Raw genomic sequence first — 25669 nt, forward strand, 5'->3', positions numbered from 1 at the left:
AAACTTTTGGGATGGTATTTTTACACTATAAGCCTCTTGTTTAGCCCGTTTTTAAATACCAAAGTGAAATGATCACTTTAATCTACATCACGAAGGATATATTCGCATGTCAGGTATATGATATGACATATGCAAAATTTAAAAAACAAATCATAACGGATTTACCTAAAATTGTAATTTAAAGGACAAGTCCACCCCAGCAAAAACTTGATTTGAATAAAAATAGAAAAATTCAACAAGCCCAACACTGAAAATTTCATCAAAATCGGATGTAAAATAAGAAAGTTATGACATTTTAAAGTTTCACTTAATTTCACAAAACAGTTATATGCACATCCTTGCTAGTATGCAAATGAGGTGACGATGACGTCATCCACTAACTATTCCTTTTGTATTTTGTTATATGAAATATTCTAATTTTCTCCTCATTGCCAAGTGATGCAATGATTAATTCCTCCCTGGACATGTGGAATTAGCATTGTTTAATACTATATGGTTCAGTCAAGTTGGTCCTTACTGTCAAATCTATAAGAAATGAAATATTCTATAATTCAAACAATAAAAAACAAAAGAAATAGTGAGTGATGGACATCATCTACTGTCTCACCTATAGTTTTGCATATCACTGTTTTGTGAAAAATAAGCGAAACTTTAAAATGTCATAACTTTCTTATTTTACATCCGATTTTGATGAATTTTTCAGCACTATGCTAGTTTTATTTTTCTCTATTTATCCAAGTCAACATTTTTCTGCGGCGGACTTGACCTTTAAGTATGTTTCTCTCAATGTTTTGCTTAAATTCGAATCAACCTGATCTCACGATAAAATTACCATTTAGGTTTCACTCTTTCCTCTCTTGCATGTCTGAATCAATAACGTACTCATTCGATTAATAAACAACTTATATATGGGGCGTTACAGGAAACTAACATTTAATTACAAATAAAGCTTTAGTTCCAAAAGTATGTACAAACCCTATGATTAAACGCGAATTTCTAGTTGATTTGCGTTCGGTTGCAACTGATCAAATTACACTCAATCCTTGTGATTAAGGCTTGATTCCCAATTGTTCGTGTTAATTGTTTCTCACATCTCCCAAATAGTCGAACAATATAATAACTTGTCAATAAATCATAATTAATTATAAGGAAAAGAACCTGTCTTGACTACGTTGAGTCCCACTCTAAGCCCGGATCATTATGTTCGTATGACGATGACGTTGGTGAACCCTATTGGCGTGGACCAAGGCCACTCATCATTTGGTTGTTATCTTAGCCAGCCTGATGTGGGAAGATCATCTCTATCAATAGGTATCACCAATTGTGCTATTTCTTTTTTTGAATCTATCTCTTTAAAATTCTCTTTCCTGCCTTTCGAAATTGTCTTTTTCTGATTGATAAGCTATACCTCGCTACTACTTTATTTTCTCTTTTCTTCCATTTGCTTTTAGTATTTCCTTTTCTTCTTGTGATTAATAATAAATATTTTTATGACATCATTAAATATCACTATTTTATTAAATACTATTACAAACTTCATAATGATTCCGATTTCAATCAAATTTTTCATGTTTTTGTGATCGTATTATTTATCTTTGGGGGTCGATTCCGTCAACAAAAATATGAGATTGTACATCCGATTGAAACAACTTACTTAATTTATCATAATGGCTCCTTTGCTTGCAGGCAGATATTCCCAGACCAGAGACGGGGGCGCGGCAGGGGAGTGGTCTCCCCCAGAAGGGCGTCATCTAGGAGGTCATGGGATGGCAGTGAACTTGAATTCCAGCGGGACAGGTGGATTTGGGACCTACTACTGCCAGGGTTCGCAGCCCGGCAAGGATCTCACCACAGTGATCGGGGTCTTTCTGACATCCAATCGTGAGTCAAAATTATACTTTTACCCAATTTCAGCGTTTAAACAAGCCCAAATTCCTTGTAGTCTCTAGCTTTGTGTATAACTGTTAACTAACATTAACAAAAAGCAGTGGATTTAATTAAATATGTCTGAAACTACGGTAGCATTTCATTCACGCCAAACAGGGCAGCAGCAACTCCCATCTTTTATCGTATTTTGGTCTGATGCGGCCGCCAACCCCCCCTGCTGAGAGAAAGAGAGATAACAAAAACACATCAAGAATAAAGCCACATATTCATGCAATCTCCTTATATTGAGGTCTTAATACATCTTTATACCTTCTCAAAGTCATCATTCTTGTCACGATTGAAACTGTGGTTTTAATCGTGGAATGATTGTAGTGATCGTATCAGATCGTATCGGACTTTATAAAATCTGTCGTGGCAATTGAATTTATACCTGGTTCCCACTGTCACGATTTAAGCCATGATTCAAACGGCGTACTTAATCGTAGAGTAATCGTAGTGATCTTATCAGATCGTATAAGATCATATCAGATTAATCGCGGCAATTGCATTGGACGTAGAAAAAATTTGAATGGCTCCAAAATTTTCGCGATCAGTAAAGAAAGGCCAATCGGGGCGTTCGGAGTAATCGTAATAACTTTATCAGATCGCATCAGATCATACAAGTTCAATCGAGGCAATCGCATTGATCGTGGAAAATTTTTGAATGGTTCAATTCATTGCTTTTTGCGATTAATTAGGAAAGGCCAATCGGGGCTTTCGTAGAGGATCGCACGACAGCGGGAACGAAGTACTGAACAGTTTACAATTTTTGGCGATCAGCTACGGAAGATCAATCGTGGCGTTTACAACGTATCGTACGACAGTGGGAGCGAGGTATTAACCAAACCTCTTCGGGTATACCTAATTCTGATTTTCCTCCCTTCAAATCACAACTATGAAATAATCGCATCATCTTGAACGCTTCCAACCACCCCTTGTATACATAATGCGTGGGCCATGATCTATCATCTTACCTGTACGTCATCCAAAGCCTTGAATCATATCGAGCTTTCTAATCTATTCATTTCCTTTCCTGTGTTTATAAGCATTTACAGCCTTCATAAACATTTTGAACAATTCAAATATTGAATGTAACTACGATTTCCAGCTGTTAAAACTTACAATTGAGTCATAAAAATGTTGAAAGTGTTAACTAAAACCCCTTTCTGGCTCCTAAAACTGGTGTCGACTTGCGCCCACTCCTCTAATGTTGTGGGAAACTTCTGGCTATCGGTAGAGTAATGGTTCAATAAGACCCAAAGACGGTGCATTTTTATAAAAAATTGTTTCTAAAATCTATCGTGTGACCATTATGTTTTCATGTATCACATGAGTACATGAATGTCATGTTCTGAAAAGAAAATCTGGAAAATGATATCTATTAAAAATATATTATATATATATATATTTTTTTTTTGGGGGGGCACACCCCAATTTTGCAGATTTATTACCATCATAATCTAATCATCATTAATTTCATCATCATCATTATCATCACCATCATCATCACCATCATAACCATCACCACCATCACCATCATCATCGTCATCATCATCATTATCATCATCGTCATCATCACCATCATCACCATCATCACCATCATCATCATCATCATCACCATCATCACCATCATCACCATCATCACCATCATCATCATCATCGTCATCATCGTCATCTTCATCATCATCATCATCATCATCAACACCATCATCACCATCATCATCATCATCACCATCATCATCATCATCATCATAACCACCACCATGATCATGATCATGATGATGATGATGATCATCATCATTATCATCATCATCATGATCATCATCATCATGATCATCATCAACATCATCACCATCACCACCTCCACCACCACCGTCGCCATCATCATCTTCATCAGCATTAGCAGCAGAAGTACTAATACAGTGCCTCTTGACACCAACAATAAAACTATGAAATTTCCATTCCTGTATTTGAGGCTCAGTGAATTCTATCAACCCATTTTTTTATTCTCGAAATTCCCTTTCCTTTCCCTTTCCCTTTGCCACACATTGGTCTGTTTAACAATACATTGACTTTTTATAAATTTAGTAACATTTTCCATGACGAATAAGGACTTTCGTGAAACGATGATTAATGGAATTTTCACGATAGAAACTAGAGGGACTATAAACACATCGTGATAAAGTGGACATATTATTTTTTTTAAATTAAAAGTGAACATTATTGTCGTCAGTCTTCTGTCAACCAGCGGATAGTTGACCTTTGTATGTGTGTGTGGATGTTGAATGTTGAAGATGTATGTGCCGTGGCCGAGTGGCCTAAGGCGCCTGGCTATACATTGAAAGTCCAGGGTTCGATCCCCGGCCGCGGCGCCTATGCCCGTGAGCAAGGCATTTAATCTACAATGCTCTTTTATCCTGCTTTCAAATAAATGGAAATGCTATATGCATTATTGGTAACTAGGTGTGCACTTGTAAAAAAAGTGTGGTGGGTGCGAAAGTGTGGGGTGTATGTGTATGTATATGTGCGTGTGTTTGTGTGTGTGTGTGTGTGTGTGTGTGTGTGTGGGGGGTGATGTGTATGTTGGGTTGTGGATGCATACGTGTATACCTCTCTGTATATCAGCATGTATCGACTTTCTTTGTTTTTGTTTTATATTATGTATAAAATATGATTAAAAGAGGTTTCTTTTGATTTAATTATATGGAGGTATTTACATGTTAATTGAAATCAAATTAAAAAAAAAAAAGACATTGAAAAATATCTGTCACGATGTAAATGGTGCACTGCACTTGTAGAAATAAATTGTTTTGCTTAAAGTTCACCCTCAGGTTCATATTTCGTTGACGTTAAAGGAAGTAATATTTGCCTTTCTGTTTTCGGAGGATTTTCATTTCCGTATCCGGGCATTGCATGATTGTCAAAATATTGTATTATTGTATTCTCATTTCCAAACATAGCTCGTTAATCATTCTTATAAAACGATATCTGTTCGCCAAGAGCAGAGTAAGGATGCCTAGCCCTAAATGAATATGATAACGATAACAATAATGATAATAATAACAATGATAATATTGATAGTAGAATCAATTACTTATCAATAGAAAAGACAATGATGATAACGAGATTGTTGCAATAATAATAAATATAACAAATTTGATAATAATGATAATCTGCAGTTAATACGCTGGCAGTGCCTAAGAGTTTACGGACATATTATAGGCTTGAACATAGTATACTGGTTTCCCCACATAAGATCAGTCCACATTCCCCACTCCCTGGGGAACATTCCAGCATGAGCAACACCCTTATTCTATCTAAGTCCTTGCTGCACCTCTGAACATGAAACACTATGATAAAAGTGGAGCTAACCTTTTAAAGGCAGTGTGTAGGAGGTAACGAAAGTTCAAAGTTATTCTTCGTTTTCAAATTAGAGCAACACCTGATTGAAAGAGAAGGAGCAGAAGTATTTGTACTTCTTTGGAGATAATTAAAATCTGAAGAAAAAACTGGAAAATACCGATAAAATTAACATCCAATAAAATTATACTCAATCGGTTAGAAAGAAAAAGATGAACGACTGTGGAAGATTTTTCTTAAAATATGATATCTAATACACCCCAAAAGTAACCAATTATTCAATTACCTTACTTGATGACTGATCGAAATTGGCAAGGAATATACATTCAGCAATAAATCTATTTACGACCTCAAATATGTCAAGATATAAAGCAAAGATTCAGATTTCCAGAATAAATCACCTAATTAAATAAATGCTCAAACATGAGATTAAAAAAATAATCACGATATTCAGGCCCTCGATATGGAATTTTTCCCGTTTATTTCAATGATTTAGCAAAAAATGTGACAATAATATTATTGCTTTTGATTTGAACAAGTAAAATAGGTTAGAATTTAAAAACACAATAGGTAACTCTTTACTAAAAGTGTTGTCCTGTTAGTTCCTATGTTCAATATCCCACCTTTTATTGAATATTTTGAGATTTTATGATTGAGAGAGAAAAAAGACAAGCTTGTTTTTTCCTAAATGTTGAGAAAGCTTATTCATACTCAGATGGATTCCTGTCCAATAAATAATTTTCCAAGCTTCCAATTTGAGTATCATGAGACCCATAGTTCTGCCTATGCCTTCATTCTTTCATGCTGAAAATTTCCACCCATCTAAAACCATTACTGCAGCGTCACATTCCATGAATTCTTGATGACTTTTACTGCCCTTTCACACGATAAAAAGAAATTGTAATTGAATGATGATTCCAGTAAAAATGTACGGCTAGTGACGAATTTTTAGCGCGTGTAAAACCAAACAAAAATCACGAACGCTTAGCACAATCACGAAATTCAAATTCTACTCCGGAGGTGAATTCCACTTCAGTTTCACTTAAATTGCGGAACGAAATTTCCGTGTGAAAGGTCCGATGATCCTAAAGACGAATTGCAATCATTACAATCATCATTACAATGATGATTCAAGATTCACGTGTGAAAAGGCCCACAGTCTGATCAATGTTAGCAAACTGTTTCAGTACACTGTTCACGGGGAAGCTTTAAGAGTGATTTATGATTGATTTCTCAAACTGAAAAAAATGCATATTTTCTCCTAAAACACTACATGATGTACATGATATTAGATGATGCGTCCCGCAATAAATTGCGTTAGGCCTACTATCGTTTCGTTCTCTCTACTCATTAATTAATTGTATAAAGCATGCAATCGTGCAAATTCATTAAAAATTCATAAAAAAGTAATTATTAATTCTTTATAAATGAAATTTATAATTTGTCATTTTTTTCAAGCAATCTGCTTATGATGACAATCCTTCTCCTGCAAATTGTGAACATCATATAGTTAATCATTTTTGTCTGGAATTATCTTTTTAGTAATCTTTATTTAAAATTTATACCAAAAATGCTAACATATTATGTTTATTATGTTATGAAAAATGTATTATAAAAATGTTATGGATGCAGAAGAAAACAATAAATCAAATCAAATCAAATCAAATGTGCATTTATTTTGCTATGAGGACGCTATCACCATTGCAAGTATAAAAATTCGATTCGAGAGTGGAATATAAAATAATTGAATAGAAATAGATTCAAAAATATTAAACAGATACATTTCAATTTCATGGTGGATCCAAAATTGATTAGGATATACAATTTAATCATATAGGTATCCATTTCTTTTTTTTCTTTCAGCTAAAATAATTCCCACTGATGGAAGATTTACGAAAACGGTGAGCATTGGCGACGTTGATGTTACCATAGCAATGACCCTTCGCAGCTCTGCCGACGTATCGACCAATCAGATTCAATGGAGGAAGAATGGCCAAGAGGCTTTAGAACACATGTCGGGATTGGCCAGTGTAACATTCAGACGACCAATCACCGATGCGGTTGCTGGCGTGTACGAATGCTACTATGCTAATGAGAGGAATCAAGCTCGTCATGGTATAATGAGGCTCATCGTGCGAGGTATGATTATGCAGATTTACACTTTACGATGTAGGGAAGACGAATATTTTAATTAAAGACAATTGAGACACTATATTCTTAGTCTTAATCATAAACAACTATTTTCTTCACTTTGATTTTTTTCTTTGTAAACACTTTACGCATTAACGTCAAAAAGAAAACCAATATGTTTCCGGTTTAACATAAAGTATTGATTATAAGGAGAAAAAATACAGGTCCCATACATGACACTGATTTTAGATCACCATTTTGTTTTTCATTCTGGCCTGCCCCCCGCGTTATTGACTTGGTACTAACAGTAACCCATCTAGTCACATCCACAAGCTGACAAAATACCTGTGTCGTGATCACAAATATACATGACGGACAGATTGTATGGCATTTGATGTCACGTCAATTTAATTTCATTTTACATGGCAATTTACCACTTTTTGAAGCTCGTGATTTATAAGACGTCCTACCTTTAGCAGAGCTGCTGTATGCGATCTGTGTTTATAGCCTACGTAAGGGAACTAGATTGATTCAGAATATCAACACGAACGCTTACTTACGCAATTAAAAATCATCATCATTGTACTTATATCACTCGATCATCTACTGTAGTTGAAAACCATGTAAAGTTTTAGGTATATTATTTAAACATTTTTTACAAGCCATTTTTTTTTTCTTCTGGATTTCTCTCTCGAGATAACCATTATAAAAAAGGAATTTATGATGTTAATAAGTGTTAAGTCTGTTCTCTAAAGAATATTACTGATCCCAAATACTATCCCCCGAACCCAAAGAAAAGCTTTTAATGAAGAGTGTCGTGTAGAGGTAGTGTGGCTCAGTGGATAAGTCTTCGAACCACAAGGGGCTCAAATCCCACAGCAGCACTCTCGTCCTTTGGCAAGGCGGTTATCTAAATTTGCCACTCTCCAACCAGAGGCCTATTTCATAAAGAGTTGCAACTATTGTAACTTTGCGATTATAGCGACAACCATGGCAACAGGTCTCAGCAGCAAATCAAAATCAAGGTTACCATGGTAGCTGCCATAATGACAAAATTGCAACAGTTGCAACTCTATATGGAACAGGCCCCCATGTGTAGTAAATGAGTACCCGGCGTCATAAGTATTATTATTATTATTATTGTTATTATTATTACTATTATCATTATTATTAAAAGTTTAGTCAGTGATACTCACTACCTAATTTGCTCTCGACCAATCAGATGCAAGGGTTTCTAGTAGCTTGTAACAATTCATTTCATGGAATACACTCTCCAGATTGCCCGGCCGGTCGGTGGAACCCTCCTCGTTGTACTGGGATATGTGATGCTTGCTATAACGGTGGTTTGTGTGACCATGTGACGGGAAGGTGTTTCTGCCCACCAGGTTTCTCTGGAGATCACTGTGAAGAAGGTCATCATTTCTCACCACTTAGGCATACATGAATTTTACCCCGAACAAGAAATAAGATATATTTACGGGCAGATGTTTGGCTTTTCAGTTTAACATTCTGTAATCATTTATCAAAACGAAACACAAATGGATTGTACTTATACTGTGGTGAAAATTAGTATCAGCATCGAGTGACACATATCTCAACTTTGTCAGGACTGTCTTTTTATTTTTGGTGATACTGTTATAATCAACCATTAACTCGGAACGGGAAAATGTGTAATGGTATCGAATGAGTGTACGTAGGATGTACTGTCAAATATCCGTAAGGGGTCCAACATCATCTAAAACATTTTTTTTCGTGGGGGGGGGGTGAGGTTGCAAGTGTCCTTCAACAGTATCGTATTTTGTTGGGAGGTCAGTCAGTATCGCGTTAACATCACAAGCATCCTTTCAATTTGAATACCTTTCCAAATCTTCCCGAAAACATTCAACTAGCCATCATTCTGTTTTGATCTGAATGATACGTGCTGATAAGGGATAGGCATGATGGGGCATTCATATAATCTGGTGCTACAATTTGTCTTTATTCTTAGGAAATAAAATGCCTTTTCTGCATTCGAATAACCAGATTGACATTAAAAAGTAAATTTAATTAAGATGAAATTTTATCTAATCAGTTTAAACAAGAGTTTCATGCTAGGCTTATCAATTTGTATACTAAATATTCAAATTTTCAGCATGCGGTTTCAATCGATTTGGATATTCTTGTGATTATCGGTGCACATCATCGGTGGACGAGTCTGCCTCATGCCGAGGTGTTCAGTTTTGTCTTCCAGATCCTTTTGGATGCACCTGTAATGCTGGATTTAAGGGGCTTCGATGTGAAACTGGTAAGTCAGATCCGTATACTAAAAAGGATATGTTTGCTCGCATTAGAAAGGGATATATATTATTGCTATAATTTTGTAAAGGTAAGGTTTGGCAGAAAATCGGTTTCTGATAAAAATTAATGACAAAGATGGAATTACTCGAATTTTTTAAGGAATACGGAGGATGTTTGCAACAACAAGACAGGGTGACGAAGGTGGTATCACTACAACAAGACAGGGGACGAAGATGATATCACTTCAACAAGACAGGGTGACGAAGGTGATATCACTACAACAAGACAGGGTGACGAGGGTGATATCACTACACGAAGGCAGGGTGACGAAGGTGATATCCCTCCGTCAAGACAGGGTGCCGAAGGTGATATCGCTCCAACAAGACAGGGTGACGAAGGTGATATCACTACAACAAGACAGGGTGACGAAGGTGATATCACTACAACAAGACAGGGTGACGAAGGTGATATCACTACACGAAGGCAGGGTGACGAAGGTGATATCCCTCCGTCAAGACAGGGTGCCGAAGGTGATATCCCTCCAACAAGACAAGGTGACGAAGGTGATATCACTACAACGAGACAGGGTGACGAAGGTAATATCACTTCAACAAGACAGGTGACGAAGGTGATATCACTACAACAAGAGAGGGTGACGAAGGTAATATCACCCAACAAGACTGGGTGACGAAGGTTATATCACTACACGAAGGCAGGGTGACGAAGGTGAGATCCCTCCATCAAGACAGGGTGCCGAAGGCGATATCACTACAACAAGACAGGGTGACGAAAGTGATATCACTACAACAAGACAGGGTGACGAAGGTAAAATCACTCCAACAAGACTGGGTGACGAAGGTGATATCACTACAACAAGACATGGTGACGAAAGGGACTACAACAAGACTGGGTGACGAAAGTGATATCCCTCCATCAAGACAGGGTGCCGAAGGTGATATCCTAACAAGACAAGGTGACGAAAGTGATATCACTACAACAAGACAGGGTGACGAAGGTGATTTCTCTACAACAAGACAGGGTGACAAGGTGATATCACTACAACAAGACCGGATGACGAAGATGATACTACTAAAACAAGACATGGTGACGAAAGTGATATCACTACAACAAGACAGGTGACGAAGGTGATATCTCTACAACAATACAGGGTGACGAAGGTGATATCACTCCAACCAGACATGGTGACGAAGATGATATCACTCAAACCAGACATGGTGACGAAGGTGATATCACTACAACAAGACAGGGTGACGAAAGGGACTATAACAAGACAAGGTGACGAAGGTGATATCACTAGACGAAGGCAGGGTGACGAAGGTGATATCCCTCTATCAAGACAGGGTGCCGAAGGTGATATCCCTCCAACAGGACAAGGTGACAAAGGTGATATCACTACAACGAGACAGGGTGACGAAGGTGATATCACTCCAACAAGACAGGGTGACGAAGGTGATATCACTACAACAAGACAGGGTGACGAAAGTGATATCACTACAACAAGACAGGGTGACGAAGGTGATATCACTCCAACAAGACAGGGTGACGAAGGTGATATCACTACAACAAGACAGGGTGACGAAGGTGATATCACTCCAACAAGACAGGGTGACGAAGGTGATATCACTACTACGAGACAGGGTGACGAAAGTGATATCACTACAACAAGACAGGGTGACGAAGGTGATATCACTACAACAAGACAGGGTGACGAAAGTGATATCACTACAACAAGACAGGGTGACGAAGGTGATATCACTACAACAAGACAGGGTGACGAAGGTGATATCACTACAACAAGACAGGGTGACGAAGGTGATATCACTACAACAAGACATGATGACGAAGGTGATATCACTACCACAAGACAGAATGACGAAGGTGATATCACTACAACAAGACAGAGTGGCTATACCGATATGCATAAGATAAGAGAGTGTGACGAAGATGATATCTTTACAACAAGACAGTGTGACGGAGTCATATACATAAATACAGGGTGCGAAAGTTGATACCACTGCAGGAGGGGTGACAAATGTAAAATACTAGTAACTGCAACAACTCAGGGTGACGCGGGTGATAAAAATTTCAACAAGAAAGGGTGACGAAGAAGATGCCTCTACAACAAAAGCGGGTTGCGAAAGAATATCACTACCACAAGACAGTTTAACAAAGATGATACTATTGTAACAAGAGAGGGTGAGTGAGGAGATATCACAACAAGGCTGGGTGTTGAACATGACATTTGTACATTAGTCGAGAGGGTGTTGACATAATAAGCTCACTGAAAAGAGTCTCATACATAAAAGACAATGCTATAGAAATAATCCTACTCAAATAGACTTGGATTGAGACGTGATCAAATCGGATGAGTAGTGACGAAAAAACACCATTCTATGAATGTATTCAAACAAGAATTTTGACTCTCTCCCCGTTTTTATCTATTTTCTTTTTCTCAGATTGTGATGCTGGTCAATATGGCGCAGGATGTCTCCAAACATGCCATTGTGCCTCTGGTCAGTGTGACCGTTTCACTGGTCAATGTCTCGGATTACCTTCCGGTTGCTCTCGTGGTTGGTCAGGAGTGAATTGTCAAGGTTCGTAAGAGTAAACAGTCCATTTTACTTTACACAGGGAGAAAGATGGCGTCACTGTGGACTTACCTTTAAAATTTCATAATTTATATCGAACAGATAACTCGCGAAATAAGGACAGATTTTACAATAACGTTGTCAGCGTGCTCAAGAGCGAATCCGGTGATAGGCTCTTGTTCGCGAGCACATCGCACAATAGCTAAAGGTGGTGTGATGCCTTGGTATAGATGTTGCAGGAGAAAAATAATATCAGCAGGAGTAGGACAAATTGGAAGAAGAGGATGAGAACTAGTAATGGTAATAGAATTAGTAGTAGCAGCAGCAATAGCAATTCTTTAATATTATGTCAAAATAGAACAGTAGAAAGGAAGCCACGTTACTTTATTCGCAAAAATATTATCTACATTTTCATTCGGTTAGAATATAACTAAATCTACCATTTCGTTTGTTTCGTTTTTATCACTACTTTTAGTTCCTGATAACTGTCCACATGGATATTATGGACCAGCATGCCTCAGTAAGTGTTACTGTAAAGACAACGCGGCTTGTGACAAGGTAAACGGAAAATGTCCTCAGAGTAAATGCGCCCTTGGGTATACTGTGTATGACGGTGGTCAGCATTGCTCGGGTAAGGCCCATTCTATTTCCCACACTCTTCTACATGTATGTTGTGTGTATGTAATGTGTGTGAGGGTGTGCGTATGTGTGTGCGTGAGAGAGAGAGAGAGAGAGAAAGAGGAGGGGTGCAAATATATTTGAAGATAAAAAAGCGAGTGTTTGAAGCGAGTGCAAAGGGAATAGCAAATTTGAACTGTGTTCCTTGAAAGTAAAATGTACATCCCCGGATCTCTAGCCATCGGGTATTAACCTATGATCTTCGATGTTATAATTACAAGAGTATTTCAGTCATTCGATTAGACATGAATGTGTTCATTTTGCAGGGTGGTGGTTATTTCGCGGAAGCCGGTGTTGTAGAAGACTTCGTTAATGGAAATAAAATTCCTCATTGAAAGAATGACGAAAGTGGCATAAACTAGGATAAACACCAAGAGTAACAAAAGAAATTGTATCGATTAAAGAAACATGTAACGTTATGTAACGTAAACGTCATGAAATCATTATTCTGAAATAGGTTGCCGCCCTGGTGCATTTGGGATCGATTGCTCAGAGAGCTGTCCATGCCATGACGATGCATGTCACCCGGAGACGGGGGAATGCAATGGGAGATGTTTTGATCAGTTCATTAAGCCTACATGCCAAGCAGGTATTTATTCATTTATTTATTCATAAGTCTTTCTTTAGTAGGGTAGCTCCATTAGTAATTGGCATGCTGTTTCCTTTACAAGCCTTACAAAGGGGAAGATCAGGGCTTTCTACTTTATATCAGGGGTGTTGCTATGGGAGGGAGGGGGGCAGGGTTGACCGCCCTTATAATTTCCAAGTGCTACAAATAAAGAGAGAATGGAAAACAAAGAAAAGGGGAAGAAAAGAGGAAAGAAGAGAATTGAAAAGAGAAACCAATGAGTTTAATCTAATATCCCTAGTATACAGTTGTATGATTGAGAAAAGGAATTCACAACCAAATTAAGGTCATTTTGCCTCTTCTCCTAGAAAAGTAACAACAATGCCACCCTTGAGTACCATACGATGAATAAATAAGATTTTAATTCCGTAAAAGTAGAACTCTTGTATTGGCTCAAAGGACTAAAACTTATAGATACATGAAATATATAAAACCATATACTTAGTAGTTGAAAACGGTGATATTCTAGATCATTTCGTTTCAAACATTTTACTGGCGCAAATGATTATTAATAGCATTTATTGTTTTTAGACCTTCTTATAAGGTATATGCCTTCCCAACATCATTTATTTTGATTATACTCAAGGTATCTCGAGCTTGACGACAACCAGAGTGAACACGGGACAAACGGCCACCTTCAACTGCACCATCACATCGTCAAAATCACCCTTGGCATCCTCGTCGTCATCGTCGTCGGCGTCGTTGACGAGAAACCCATCTGCCATTCTTCCATCAGCATCCACCGTCCTCCTCTACCGTATCTCCGGTGGCGAGACACAGACGACGGGGGTGCTCCGGCTAGGAACCGTGGTGGAGCCCGGCAGTGAGACTGTCATGTTCGGTGTGGATGGGATACGCCCCGACGAGACAATTCGATGCGTTGTTAGCGGTGCCAATGGAGAGGTTCTGGCACAAAGAGAGATTCCTGCGGAGGCATACAGTAAGTCAAAGCATATGAATTTCACAAAAGAAAATCTATCAAAATCACAGAGTCCGGGAAGAAACTCCTGTTTTGTTTCACAAATTTTCGACGAAGACTTCTTGGTTGCCCGTGAAGGGCATTTGAAAATACATTTCTATCTTTCTGAAAGCGTTCTGCGTCGCGATGCAAAATCAGGCAATGATTCTGTAGAGAGCACATTTCTGTCACATTTACGGAGCAGACGCTATTTTTTTAAATGTTATGTCATGAAAAACATTACAATGGGTTGGGATTGGTATCCCACTGCCCAGAACTACAATATGCTTGGATTTGTGTGTTCGATGAAGCCAACGTCCTATAATTTGACTACATTTTCTTGAATGTAAACTCCAGAGCTCCGTAACACAAAAGTTTGCGATGAATCGCAAATATGAAAGAACCGCACTGATTGGTCCATTGTCAATATGTTAAACCTAATGCGTGTGTAACATTGATAATGATTGGTCAGTTTATTTGGTGATTGATCGCTAATCTTTGTGTTACGGAGCATTTCATCTTCATATTTCTCTGACAATTCGTCAGATCTGACCACTTTCTTACATTTTGATTGGCTGAGAGGCAATGTTAGTATGGTAATTGTCGGATAAAACAGGACTTGTTGCATAAAATGTCCGACATATTCTTTCACGAAATGCCCCCGACCAGTATTCCATAATAGGGCAGATACATTTGGCTTGAACTAACTCCCCTGAAATAAATGTTTACCGTAGTTTGATTTCGAGTCGGTAGTTATCCTGTCTTATACTTGGTCTTGTATAATTTGAAACATATTTAGTGGACATGAATCAAATACACAGAAAACTAATAACTTTAATTTCACTTTCAATAATATTACAGTTCTACCAGAGATGAAGAACCCGCCTGTTATAACGGAGCAAACAGCCACCAGCATATCTCTGCGATGGCAATCATGGGGTGACGCTGGGCAGGATCGGATCGGAGAACCTCCCATCGTCGCATACGTCGTGCTCTACCGCCAGAACGGAAGCCGCGCGTGGATGAAGGGTGATCGCGTCCCGGCGACGCGCACATCGGCAACGCAGCTTGACCTTCGACCCCACACATGGTATGACGTCAGTGTGGCGGGAATAAGGGAGGGGTTAGGAGGTGAAGGGTTACCCAGCCCTTGGACTACTGTGCGGACTCTCTGTCAGGGTGAGTGTATTATGCACCCAAACGGTCACAATTGAAAAAGGGTCATGTCGAAAATTTCTTATAACATTAAACTACAAAGTTTTAGAGCTAAAAGTTTTTTAATCGCATAGAAAAATTTGCGCATGCTTTGTCCTTCTATTCCTCTTTCTTACTGTGTCTGTCTTCATCGTTTTTTCCTTCTTTCTTTCTTTCTTTCTTTCTTTGATTCATTCATTCTTTCTTTCTTTTCAGATATTGAAATTGCAACGAACCAGATTTGTCCTCGTTATGAGTCATTTGAAATGCAAACGAAAATATTGACTAAAAAGAAAATGAACTGATACGAAATCATAAAAATAAAAAGAAAAAACACAGTGATAAGCGTCTTAGTTGCAGGCTTCTGCTCAATGAATAAAGACTTGATGTGAATTTTGGGTTTACTTTTTAATACAGTGCCGAGTCGATCGACAACTCCCCTACCATCCAGCGATATTAAGTTTCCTCGACAGCTCTCGGTCGCATGGCAGGTATAAATTAATTTGATTTGAATTACACAATCGGTAATTTTACAACGAAAAGAAGAACAAACTGTATAATAATGCAAATAGTATATGAAATAAAAGAAAAGTAAAATGATTTAATTGTTTGACCGGGGTAACTCCAGTAGACAAGACGCGGACAACAAAGTGCGGGAACCTAAATTACGAGCAAGCCTATGATACATCAATATCACTTATGATGTACTTACAGGCTTTAAATTGCTCTTGTGAAATGGTTCGTGTTTCAAATCCTAGTTTAAAAGGTGTTATCAGTTTGTATGGATGAATATTTTCCAAATATGCTTTTTCTTCACTCTTCAATATTTACTTTTCCGATTTCTTTTTTCATCCAAAACTTATATGAAAACGGTTTAATATTATTTTGCTATGTGCAGATTCCAGACCAATCAGTCATACGCTGTCCATCTGGTGTGGTAGGATTCAATATCTATTATCGAGATATAGACTCGGCACACAGCGAAACGGGGACACTTCGTATATTCGATCCCACAGTCACCAATCAAGTGGTGACTGGACTACACGTCTACACAAACTACCTTCTCAGCATAAGTTTATCAAATGAAGCAGGGGAGGGGGAAAGAAGCGAAGAAGTAACAATTTACTCTCCACAAGAAAGTGAGTCATTAATTGTGTTCAGGGAATCTGTAATTCCACATTTGAGTTATGGAGTTTTGAGTTCCACAAATGAGTTAATCAGATCATAGAGTCTGAGCCAAACAATTCTAACGGTCATTTTGTTGAACTTCCCATTGTATATATCATATATCATAACATTATTTGACATATCAAAGAATGCTTAAAAGTTATTTTCTCCTCGTTTTATTGCAATTTTTGAGTCCTATTAGTGTAGTATGAGCACATTCATCATTTGGTGAATATTTTGGGAGCAGGCACTCCATTATAACGTGGTCTAACATCAGGGGTTAACTTATGGCCAGTAGAGGGCCTTTTCCAAGAATCAGTGATTTGAATTAGACTCGATCTCATATAATACTCCAACATTGTTAAAGTGAAGTTGCCATTAATTTTTTTTTTCAGCCATTAGAATTCAAATTTGGAATTTTCGGTCGTTTCTTAAAAATAAAATAAGCACACATTTTTTCCACTTATGCATAGAGCATTTTCATTGGTGTGATTCAAGATAAGAGCCACGGACGTTGATAAAAAACCTACAACTACTTCTGCTAATAAATAGGGATGACAAAATTTACGATTAAAATAGTAATATACTGATGGCACAAACCATCAAAAGACGCTCGTAAGGCCTACGCATGCCCAGCAATAGTTCTCTTATGATAAAAGTGAGTAATTGTTTTATTTCAGTGCCTATTATCTACTGTTCTTTTTTTATTCAGTTCCTCCTCCACCTATCCATTTGACCGTTCAACGACCGACCAAAGAAATCGCCCTGATCTCTTGGGAAACTCCTTCGCCAGCAAACATTAATGGGAAAATAAGGTTAGTTTTTATAATGAATAAAAAAGATGTGTAAGTGGCGAACAGCTATAAAAGCCTCTGCAAGATCATTATGCATTAGTCTTGATTATTGGCTGATCTACAAAATTTGTCATCTAAATTTTGCGTTGAACCAATTGCAAACTCTAATTCTTCTCATCTTAGGGGGGCGCTACACGTTACTTCCGTTCAATTGCAAAACCCAGCGCGAGTCGTGAAGTTAAGTGTAATGAGGCGGTTAAAGAAAGTTCAGTTGAAGTGGAACCAAAAATATTCCACAAATTTGCGTTTAATCAAAGGATTACGCCTCATTTCGGCACTTACGCTCATTTGTAATTTAACGTGCTCTTACACAGCGCCCTGTAAAGCAATGTCATTATTCACAACTTTGTTTTGATTTTTCCTTGAAATAGATTTTTTGACCTTCAGTATAAGTCTTGGGCAACCGGAAACGATGATACTGCTAAACCTTACTCCATCCAAATCAACAATTCATCGAAAGAGATGAAATACGAATTAAACGGTCTTGTGGCCAACCGTTCATATTCGTTCAAGGTGAGACGTTCTTTTAAAAATTCAAATTCGAATTCAAGGGCAAATTTCGTTCCATAGCCCTTAAAAAGTACAAAATAAAATTCCTTTCTCCAAATAAGGTAGCATAGTGAAATTCAGAAATATGCAGGTAAAAAAAAGTAAAAAGAAATAAAGTACACAGGTGAAAAGGTGGATGTTAGGAGTGAAATAAAAACCCGAACCCAAAACGTGTTCGCTAACACCGTGGATGTAACACCCGTGTAAAATGCTCTGTATGGTTAAACACCGAAGGTAAAGTTTTAACACCGGTTGCATATTTATAACGCTTAGTTTTTGCAGTACAGGGTTCCGTTTCTTAACGACGTTCAACTATGTTAAACATGCCATCGTGGCAACTACCATGGTAACAAGGCTCGGCAGCCAATCAAAATCAAGGCTTCCATGATAGAATAATGTCAAAGTTATAAGTGTAAGTTTTCGTGAAACGCGCGCTAGATTTAAATTCTATCATATTATTGTATTGGTTATAGGTTAGAACGGTCAACGATGTAGGAGCTGGTGATTGGTGCGATCCAGTTATTCTCTCAACACAAGAGGATCCACCAGGTAGTATATATGCAATATATCATCGTCATCATCATCGTTATTATCATCATTATTTTATTGATCATTATCATCATCATTATTTTATTTTCCATTAGCAGCACTAACATCACCACCACCATCATCAGCATTATTACCACACTGTCATAACTGCGGTGTTAAAACTGACACCAATTGGTGTTAATAGAGGACCACATCCTGAGGTGTTAAAATTACACCCTAGAGATTAAACATAACACCAAAGAGTGTAAATGTAACAACAAAAGGCGTTGTAATAACACCTACAGGGGTAAAACTAACACCACCAATTTAACACCGGTGTAAAATAACTGGTGTGGTCCTCTATGTACACCTGTTAACACCACAGTTTTTGCTGTGCATTGCTATTATCATTCCTGTATGATGTGAATTGATTTACTTAATTGTAATCATTATACCATAATGTGATCAAAATATGTTTATCATCATAACTATTATCAATGTCATAATATTAAACAAGTGGAATGACTCTGGCGGTCTCACCTGCATCACGCGATTCAATATAGCAGCAGTGCTGACTTTGAAAACTACTATAACTTGCAAAAGATGTTCAGTGATACTTGGTTACTCTTATTTCCACGTTTTATGAACTAGACCAATACACTTACAGAGATATGATGGTAATTCAACAAATACCCCCAAAAGTGGCCAAAGTTCATTGACCTAACATAACCTTTGACCTTAATCATGTGAACTGAAATTTGCACAGGATGTTGAGTGATACTTGATTACTTTTATGTCTAAGTTTCATGAATCAGATCCATAAACTTTCAAAGTTATGATGGTAATTCAACAGATACCCCCAATTCGGCCAAAGGTCATTGACCCTAAATGACCTTTGACCTTGGTCATGTGACGAGAAACTCATGCAGGATGTTAAGTGATACTTGATTAACCTTATGTTTAAGTTTCATCAACTAGGTCCATATATTTTTAAAGTTATGATGACATTTCAAAAACTTAACCGTAGGTTAAGATTTTGATGTTGATTCCCCCAACATGGTCTAAAATCATTGACCCCGGATTATTCACGACGTCGCCAATTTGAATATTGACGACGAAATTGGCGACGAAATTCACGACATCTTGAATTTCGTCGCCAATATTCGCGATTTTGTCTATTTACGATGTCCTTCAGGGCCACCATAGAATTCACCTCTGGAGAAGAATATGAATTCGTGATTGTGATTAGCATTTGTGATTCTACAGTGCGTATCAAAAAAAGTTTACACTTTTAAAAAGCCATGGGAATTAACAAATATACAACATGTGGGCAATTTTTTTCACACATAATTATAATTTTGGGTCTCATCTATCCAATGAAAGTAAAAATTTTGACAGAATGTTACACTTGAGTGAGCACTGTCCATTTTTGTAAAGCTCGCAGAAATCTGTTTGCGCAGAAATGCTTGTTTTCACGCTGTGTCAAGGGGAAAGGGCGAAATCAAACTTACCCTGCGAAGCATTTCTCATAAATTTTCCTAGCACTTTTAGCCAATTGACATAAAACGGATGCATTCAAGCATTTTGTAACCATTTTGCCGCCCAAATTTGAAATTTCAACACTTAGTAAGCACAACCTTTACCCTTTTTGTGCCAGCTGGATCTGAGGACATAACTGAATCTGAACAAAAGTTTATATCAGACATCTCCAGCATTTTTCACTAAGTTTTTATCATTTAAAGTTGGTTTACATTTCGTTTTTCATTTAATACTTGTTTCTCCACACTTTCCCCAGCTTGACAATGATTAACGAAATGAAAATCAAGCCTAAGCCATTTCATGTAAATCACAGCTCAGTGTAAAGCAAATATCGTCACGATGGCCTCGGTGTGTGGGGGAGTGGGGCGAGGCGCAATGCACTCTTCGAAGTGTTTTGGGCTGGGAAACAAGTTTAAAAGGTAAAAGATATCTTCAAATCAATTTTACTAACTAATTTCCACGTGTTCTTCATGATTAAGGTCTACTTTTATTCGCATAACTATTTCAAAGTTCTGCGCAAATCATTTTTCACCAACTTTTCAAAAGTAAGTGGTGCTCACTCAAGCGGAAATATTTTTCCACAGTTATATCGTCATTTGCTTAAATGGATCTGTACCAATGCTAAAATGAGGAAAAATCTTTAGGATATTACAAATATATAATTTTACAGGATTTTTTCTAAGTGTAAACTTTTTTTTGATACGCACTGTAGTTCGGTTTCACACGTGCTAAAAATTCGTCATGAGAATTATTTTTCACTGGAATCACCATTTAAATTACGATTATTTTTACTGTTTGAAAGGGCGGGTAGGTAACTTTTGGATATGACAGAGAAAGTAATTTAATGAAACGCTCCCCGGTTTTAATAATGCCTTCTGACATGACCGAATTAAACACAAAGTAGCGATCGAATTCAGCTGATCTAAGATGTTTGATGATTTGAATAATCATAACTAGTTGTCATGGTAAATACATAATTCATTATCATAAGAAATGATTATGTTATCCTCATCACCATTGTCATCATTATCATCATCATTACAATCATCATTATCATCACTATCAATATCATCCTCCTCCTCATCATCACTTTCATCACCATCATCCTCCTCATCCTCATCATCATCATTACTATCATCATCATCATCATCACCATCCAAATCATAATGGAATACTCATAATAATCTTACAGTGTGTTAAATAGACTCTAGAATAAATGAGTGTATTGATGTAATTGAACTATTTTTTTACAAACGATTCATGAATCATAAAGCTTAGTTATTTCCTCACAAGTAATTAAAAACATCCAATAAGTTTGTCCTAATTAAACGCCTCTAATAAATTCGTTCTGTTTATTAGCTTGAATAAAAAAATACCCACGTTTCTTTACAGTCACTATGGATCCAAATTACCATTGATTTAAATACCTGCGCTGTATTTTCGTCTCATTATTTTATCATTCCTGCAAAATATATGAGGCATTCCGCTTTTTCTGTCGGTTTTCAGCTCTCCTTTCCGGCCGGAACGATATCCACGGACCAAAGGTCGGCCTGAGCATCATGGGTGTGTTCGTCGGGCTTCTCCTATTGGCGGGTCTATTTGTGGGCGTGGCACGATTCCGCAGAAGAGCGCGTGCGCAGAAGACTGATGAGTTATCAACGCTGAGGGATACTGTGGCTTTCTCTCGCCCGTCAGCGCGCGTCAGTGATCTCAAAGGAAATGGCACCAAGTTATTGGTAATTCCTATAAAACACAATATGAGTACAGTTTCATTATAAATAGGATTGCTTAACCATGTTAACGCACTTTTGAATATCTGGGTTAGTTTTGAACCGAATATAGTGTTAATAAATGGCCCCAAACAAAGGGTGAAAATGACCCAATTTGTGGTTATAATTACTCTTTTCAGTGTCACCTCTTGAATATTCAGGGTCTAAAGTTAACCAACATAGGAGTTTGGATCCAACAGATACTCGAGTCCTGGTAATTTTAACTCAGAAATGATAAAAACCGCCTAAAATTGTGTACAAGCCTGTATACTTGTCAGTTCTTCATATACCTTTATACAAACATGACAAAAATACTCAAGGCAGACGAACAAAAAAAAAGTTGGAAAATGGACAGAAATGAGAGAGACATTAATTGCTTTAATGCCTAACTATCACCTAAATAAATACATACTTTACCATTAACATGTATGTTATTAAACATTAGAAAATGTTCACTTTTGGTCATCATGCCCAATCCCGCTCTAAAGCTAACCAGGAGACGTCCCGATGTTTAAGGGCTCTGGATAGCCAAACATTTTTTTTTATATTTAAATCAAATATCCATAATTTTCCTTTAACAGCAGGATGATGGCTATCTGATGCCTATCGCCACCGCCAGCTTGACGAAATCATGCCGAAAGCCCAAACCAATAAGGACGACTACGCATGCGCAAGGGGACGACGAACACAGATACGAATACATCGATCCAATGCGGTTCCCGGTTATGCGATTCGCGATACTCGCCAACGAGAATGAAACGGTTATCCACAGCTATCGATGATTGGTCGGATCTGGAAATCCGTCGGATCTAAGTGATTCTGCCAATCTAAATAATTTTAAAAGACAATTTTGACTCAGACGATGACTGCAATAATGCATAGGAATTGATAAAATCAAAACATAATGTATATGAACGATAGGATGTTGGATAGATCCATCCATATATTACGTGCCCCGGATATGTGCCTCGTGATAATCTCCAAGAAATATCAGAAAGGTTATCCACAGCTTTCATTTGATTGGTTTGAAGTCACGTGATTCTTTCAATGAGAACAAGCTTCAAGAAAAGGACACCTGAACCCCCCCCCCAGATTTGACACGTGCTATGACTACAGAAATCGGACATTTGATTCAACACAACGCAATTGTATTTAAGAAGTACACTTTGAATAACGAATATTCGTTTGAATATGAATAATCTGCCGATTAAATATAATTATTGATTTATAGAGCTTTGAATTTTGTATTCATTTGAATTACCGGCTTCTTTTGTTCTTTTCTTGCTGTAGAGTCAAAGGATAAAGAGAGTGTCCCGCAGTTGGGATCGAGGTTTGAAACTCTGTAGTCTTTCCGTTCTTGTTGCGATTTTACATTCTGTTTATGGTTACTCCCGTATAGGAACTCAGCAGGACAGCATGTTGCTGGTAAACAACAAGCTGGTATATAACCATTTACCTAGGAAACATTTTATCTCTAGGTTAATCAGTCATAATGGCTGACCTTAAAGACGACAGTTGTAATACCTTGGTCACATTTGCTCTACGGCGAGTCGACAATAGCAGTTTAAATTTTGTTTTTGTACCGGGTACATATAGGTGGTTTGAATAAAAATGAATAAAATGGCTGTTTTCGACTCTCCGTACGGCCGCCGTAGAGCAAATGTGACCGAGGTATTACTCTCGGGCCTTTTATCAAAGTGGAGACAATGGCAGAGTGGGGATTCAATCTCACAACCTTGCGATTATAAGTCCAATGCTCTAACCGCTGGACCACACGACCCGAACGTTTAACAAGTCGGAAGACATTCGAAGTATAGAATATATAGATCAACATTCAGAATACAAACCTAAGGAAGTAGGACCGGGTGAGAGCCACTCAGAGGGAAAGGTCCCCTTTCTTGGTTTGAAGTTTTCATCAAATTCTGAAAGAAAGTATTCTTTCAGAATACACCAGTTCGTAGTTCCACTGTGTGTATGATCAGAGGAAGATGATTGGTACTAAAGTGACATGGTGGTTTAAAATTTAATGAGACAAGCGCCAACTTCGATGTCTTTATTATTCTTATATTTTTTTAATTGTATAATTCATTTACATCCACAAAAACAACAATGCGTCGTCGAACGACTGGAATTTCACACTTTGCAAATTGTACAACATGCTATAATATGCATTCAAAGTAGAAATGCAACAAATATCTTCATAGAGTGTTCTTTGATGTGCTATTCTAGTCACCTGGTCTATTCAATTTCTTCATCCTGCTATGTGAGGTATGCTTACGTAATAACGTAATATCTTGCTTTGAAATCTGCCTATCATAATGAAATAAATGAAAGGTCATTTGACTGAAATTGTACATGAGGTAACTACGAACTGGTCCATTTCACGGCTGCGTTTAATTTTCATAAATTTCTTTATTTTATACAGAGCGACTCTTTCATGACAGTATCAATACTTTTTTTTTGTGTGTGTGCTGAAAGGTCATGTACACGTCAAAATTATACAATGTAAGAATCAAACAACTTTGATTAGTTGCATCTGTGCAATTGCTTGTGATAAAGTATGAAAACTTACACTTCTAGAACCCGAATATATCAATGTTTAATTGGGACACAGCATAACTCATCTATCTGTTAACTATATAGATAAATATTTTGATAGGCTAAGTATTCATTTTGTTTCCTGAATTAAACAAAAAGACTAAAAAATATATACAATAACTGAAACCACATTAGCCTTAATTGGCCATGTCCCATCTAAAAAATTTAAGAGTTATTTCACTGATTTATCAATCATCAGATACGGGTTTCTTGAAATCAGATGATAAATATCTTTCTGGACTAGGGCCTATATGTCTATACAGTCACGAAAGAATTACACGATATTAGATGATCAATGATTCTAAAACGTATACAAATTGAGAAAGTTAGGAAATCGCCTTTATATTAGTTTTGAAATGTCTATTATATTCGAAATAGTAGGCAACTAGGCATGTTCAGCATTTTTTCATACAGCACGCTCTGCTGATCATTCTAAAAGCAAGGACATAAAATGGTGGACATAAAATACATTCAATACAGCACATTCTACTGATCTAAGTCATACACAGTGGTCAAGGATTCTATTCAATTCAAATAAACATTTACTTTCCTCCATTTTACAAAATTGCTTCATTTTGGTTAACAAGAATTTATTTCAAATCAATTTCTATAAAGAATATAAATATAAACAATTTATGTGTACAGAGGAAGGCGTATGTCCCTAGAAGCACATGCTTGTGGCGGGATACGCCTACTACAGGTGGACAAAAAAAGGATTCTATTCAACAATGACAGCATTATCATCAGTTCACAATTTTCATTCTTGTGGCCTTGCTTTTGAATAATTTTCGTATAAATAGTATACTCACTGGCCCGTATTCTGAAGTCGGGTTTTACTTAAACTCAGGTTTAAGTTGTGGTTTAAGTATGGGAAGCCAATTGTTACATAAATCACTAACGGTAGA

At 37.3% G+C, this 25669-nt stretch overlaps 1 protein-coding gene across 1 annotated transcript in view; it reads left to right on the forward strand.

Annotated features, from left to right (window-relative positions):
- The window catches only part of LOC121424502 (tyrosine-protein kinase receptor Tie-1-like), a 28021-nt gene extending 4480 nt beyond the window's left edge, over positions 1 to 23541 (forward strand). The window contains exons 3-19 of the mRNA XM_041620217.1: positions 1150 to 1311; positions 1687 to 1881; positions 7150 to 7425; positions 8694 to 8828; positions 9548 to 9700; positions 12171 to 12308; positions 12778 to 12933; positions 13438 to 13569; positions 14195 to 14548; positions 15428 to 15745; positions 16178 to 16251; positions 16659 to 16899; positions 17640 to 17742; positions 18153 to 18294; positions 18804 to 18879; positions 21904 to 22133; positions 22748 to 23541. Coding sequence (XP_041476151.1) covers positions 1150 to 1311; positions 1687 to 1881; positions 7150 to 7425; positions 8694 to 8828; positions 9548 to 9700; positions 12171 to 12308; positions 12778 to 12933; positions 13438 to 13569; positions 14195 to 14548; positions 15428 to 15745; positions 16178 to 16251; positions 16659 to 16899; positions 17640 to 17742; positions 18153 to 18294; positions 18804 to 18879; positions 21904 to 22133; positions 22748 to 22948 — 3086 coding nt within the window. The 3' untranslated portion in view covers positions 22949 to 23541. The remainder of the gene's footprint in view (positions 1 to 1149; positions 1312 to 1686; positions 1882 to 7149; positions 7426 to 8693; positions 8829 to 9547; positions 9701 to 12170; positions 12309 to 12777; positions 12934 to 13437; positions 13570 to 14194; positions 14549 to 15427; positions 15746 to 16177; positions 16252 to 16658; positions 16900 to 17639; positions 17743 to 18152; positions 18295 to 18803; positions 18880 to 21903; positions 22134 to 22747) is intronic.
- Positions 23542 to 25669: the final 2128 nt, after the last annotated feature.

Source organism: Lytechinus variegatus, chromosome 11 (assembly GCF_018143015.1).
Source record: "Lytechinus variegatus isolate NC3 chromosome 11, Lvar_3.0, whole genome shotgun sequence".
NCBI lineage: Eukaryota > Metazoa > Echinodermata > Echinoidea > Temnopleuroida > Toxopneustidae > Lytechinus > Lytechinus variegatus.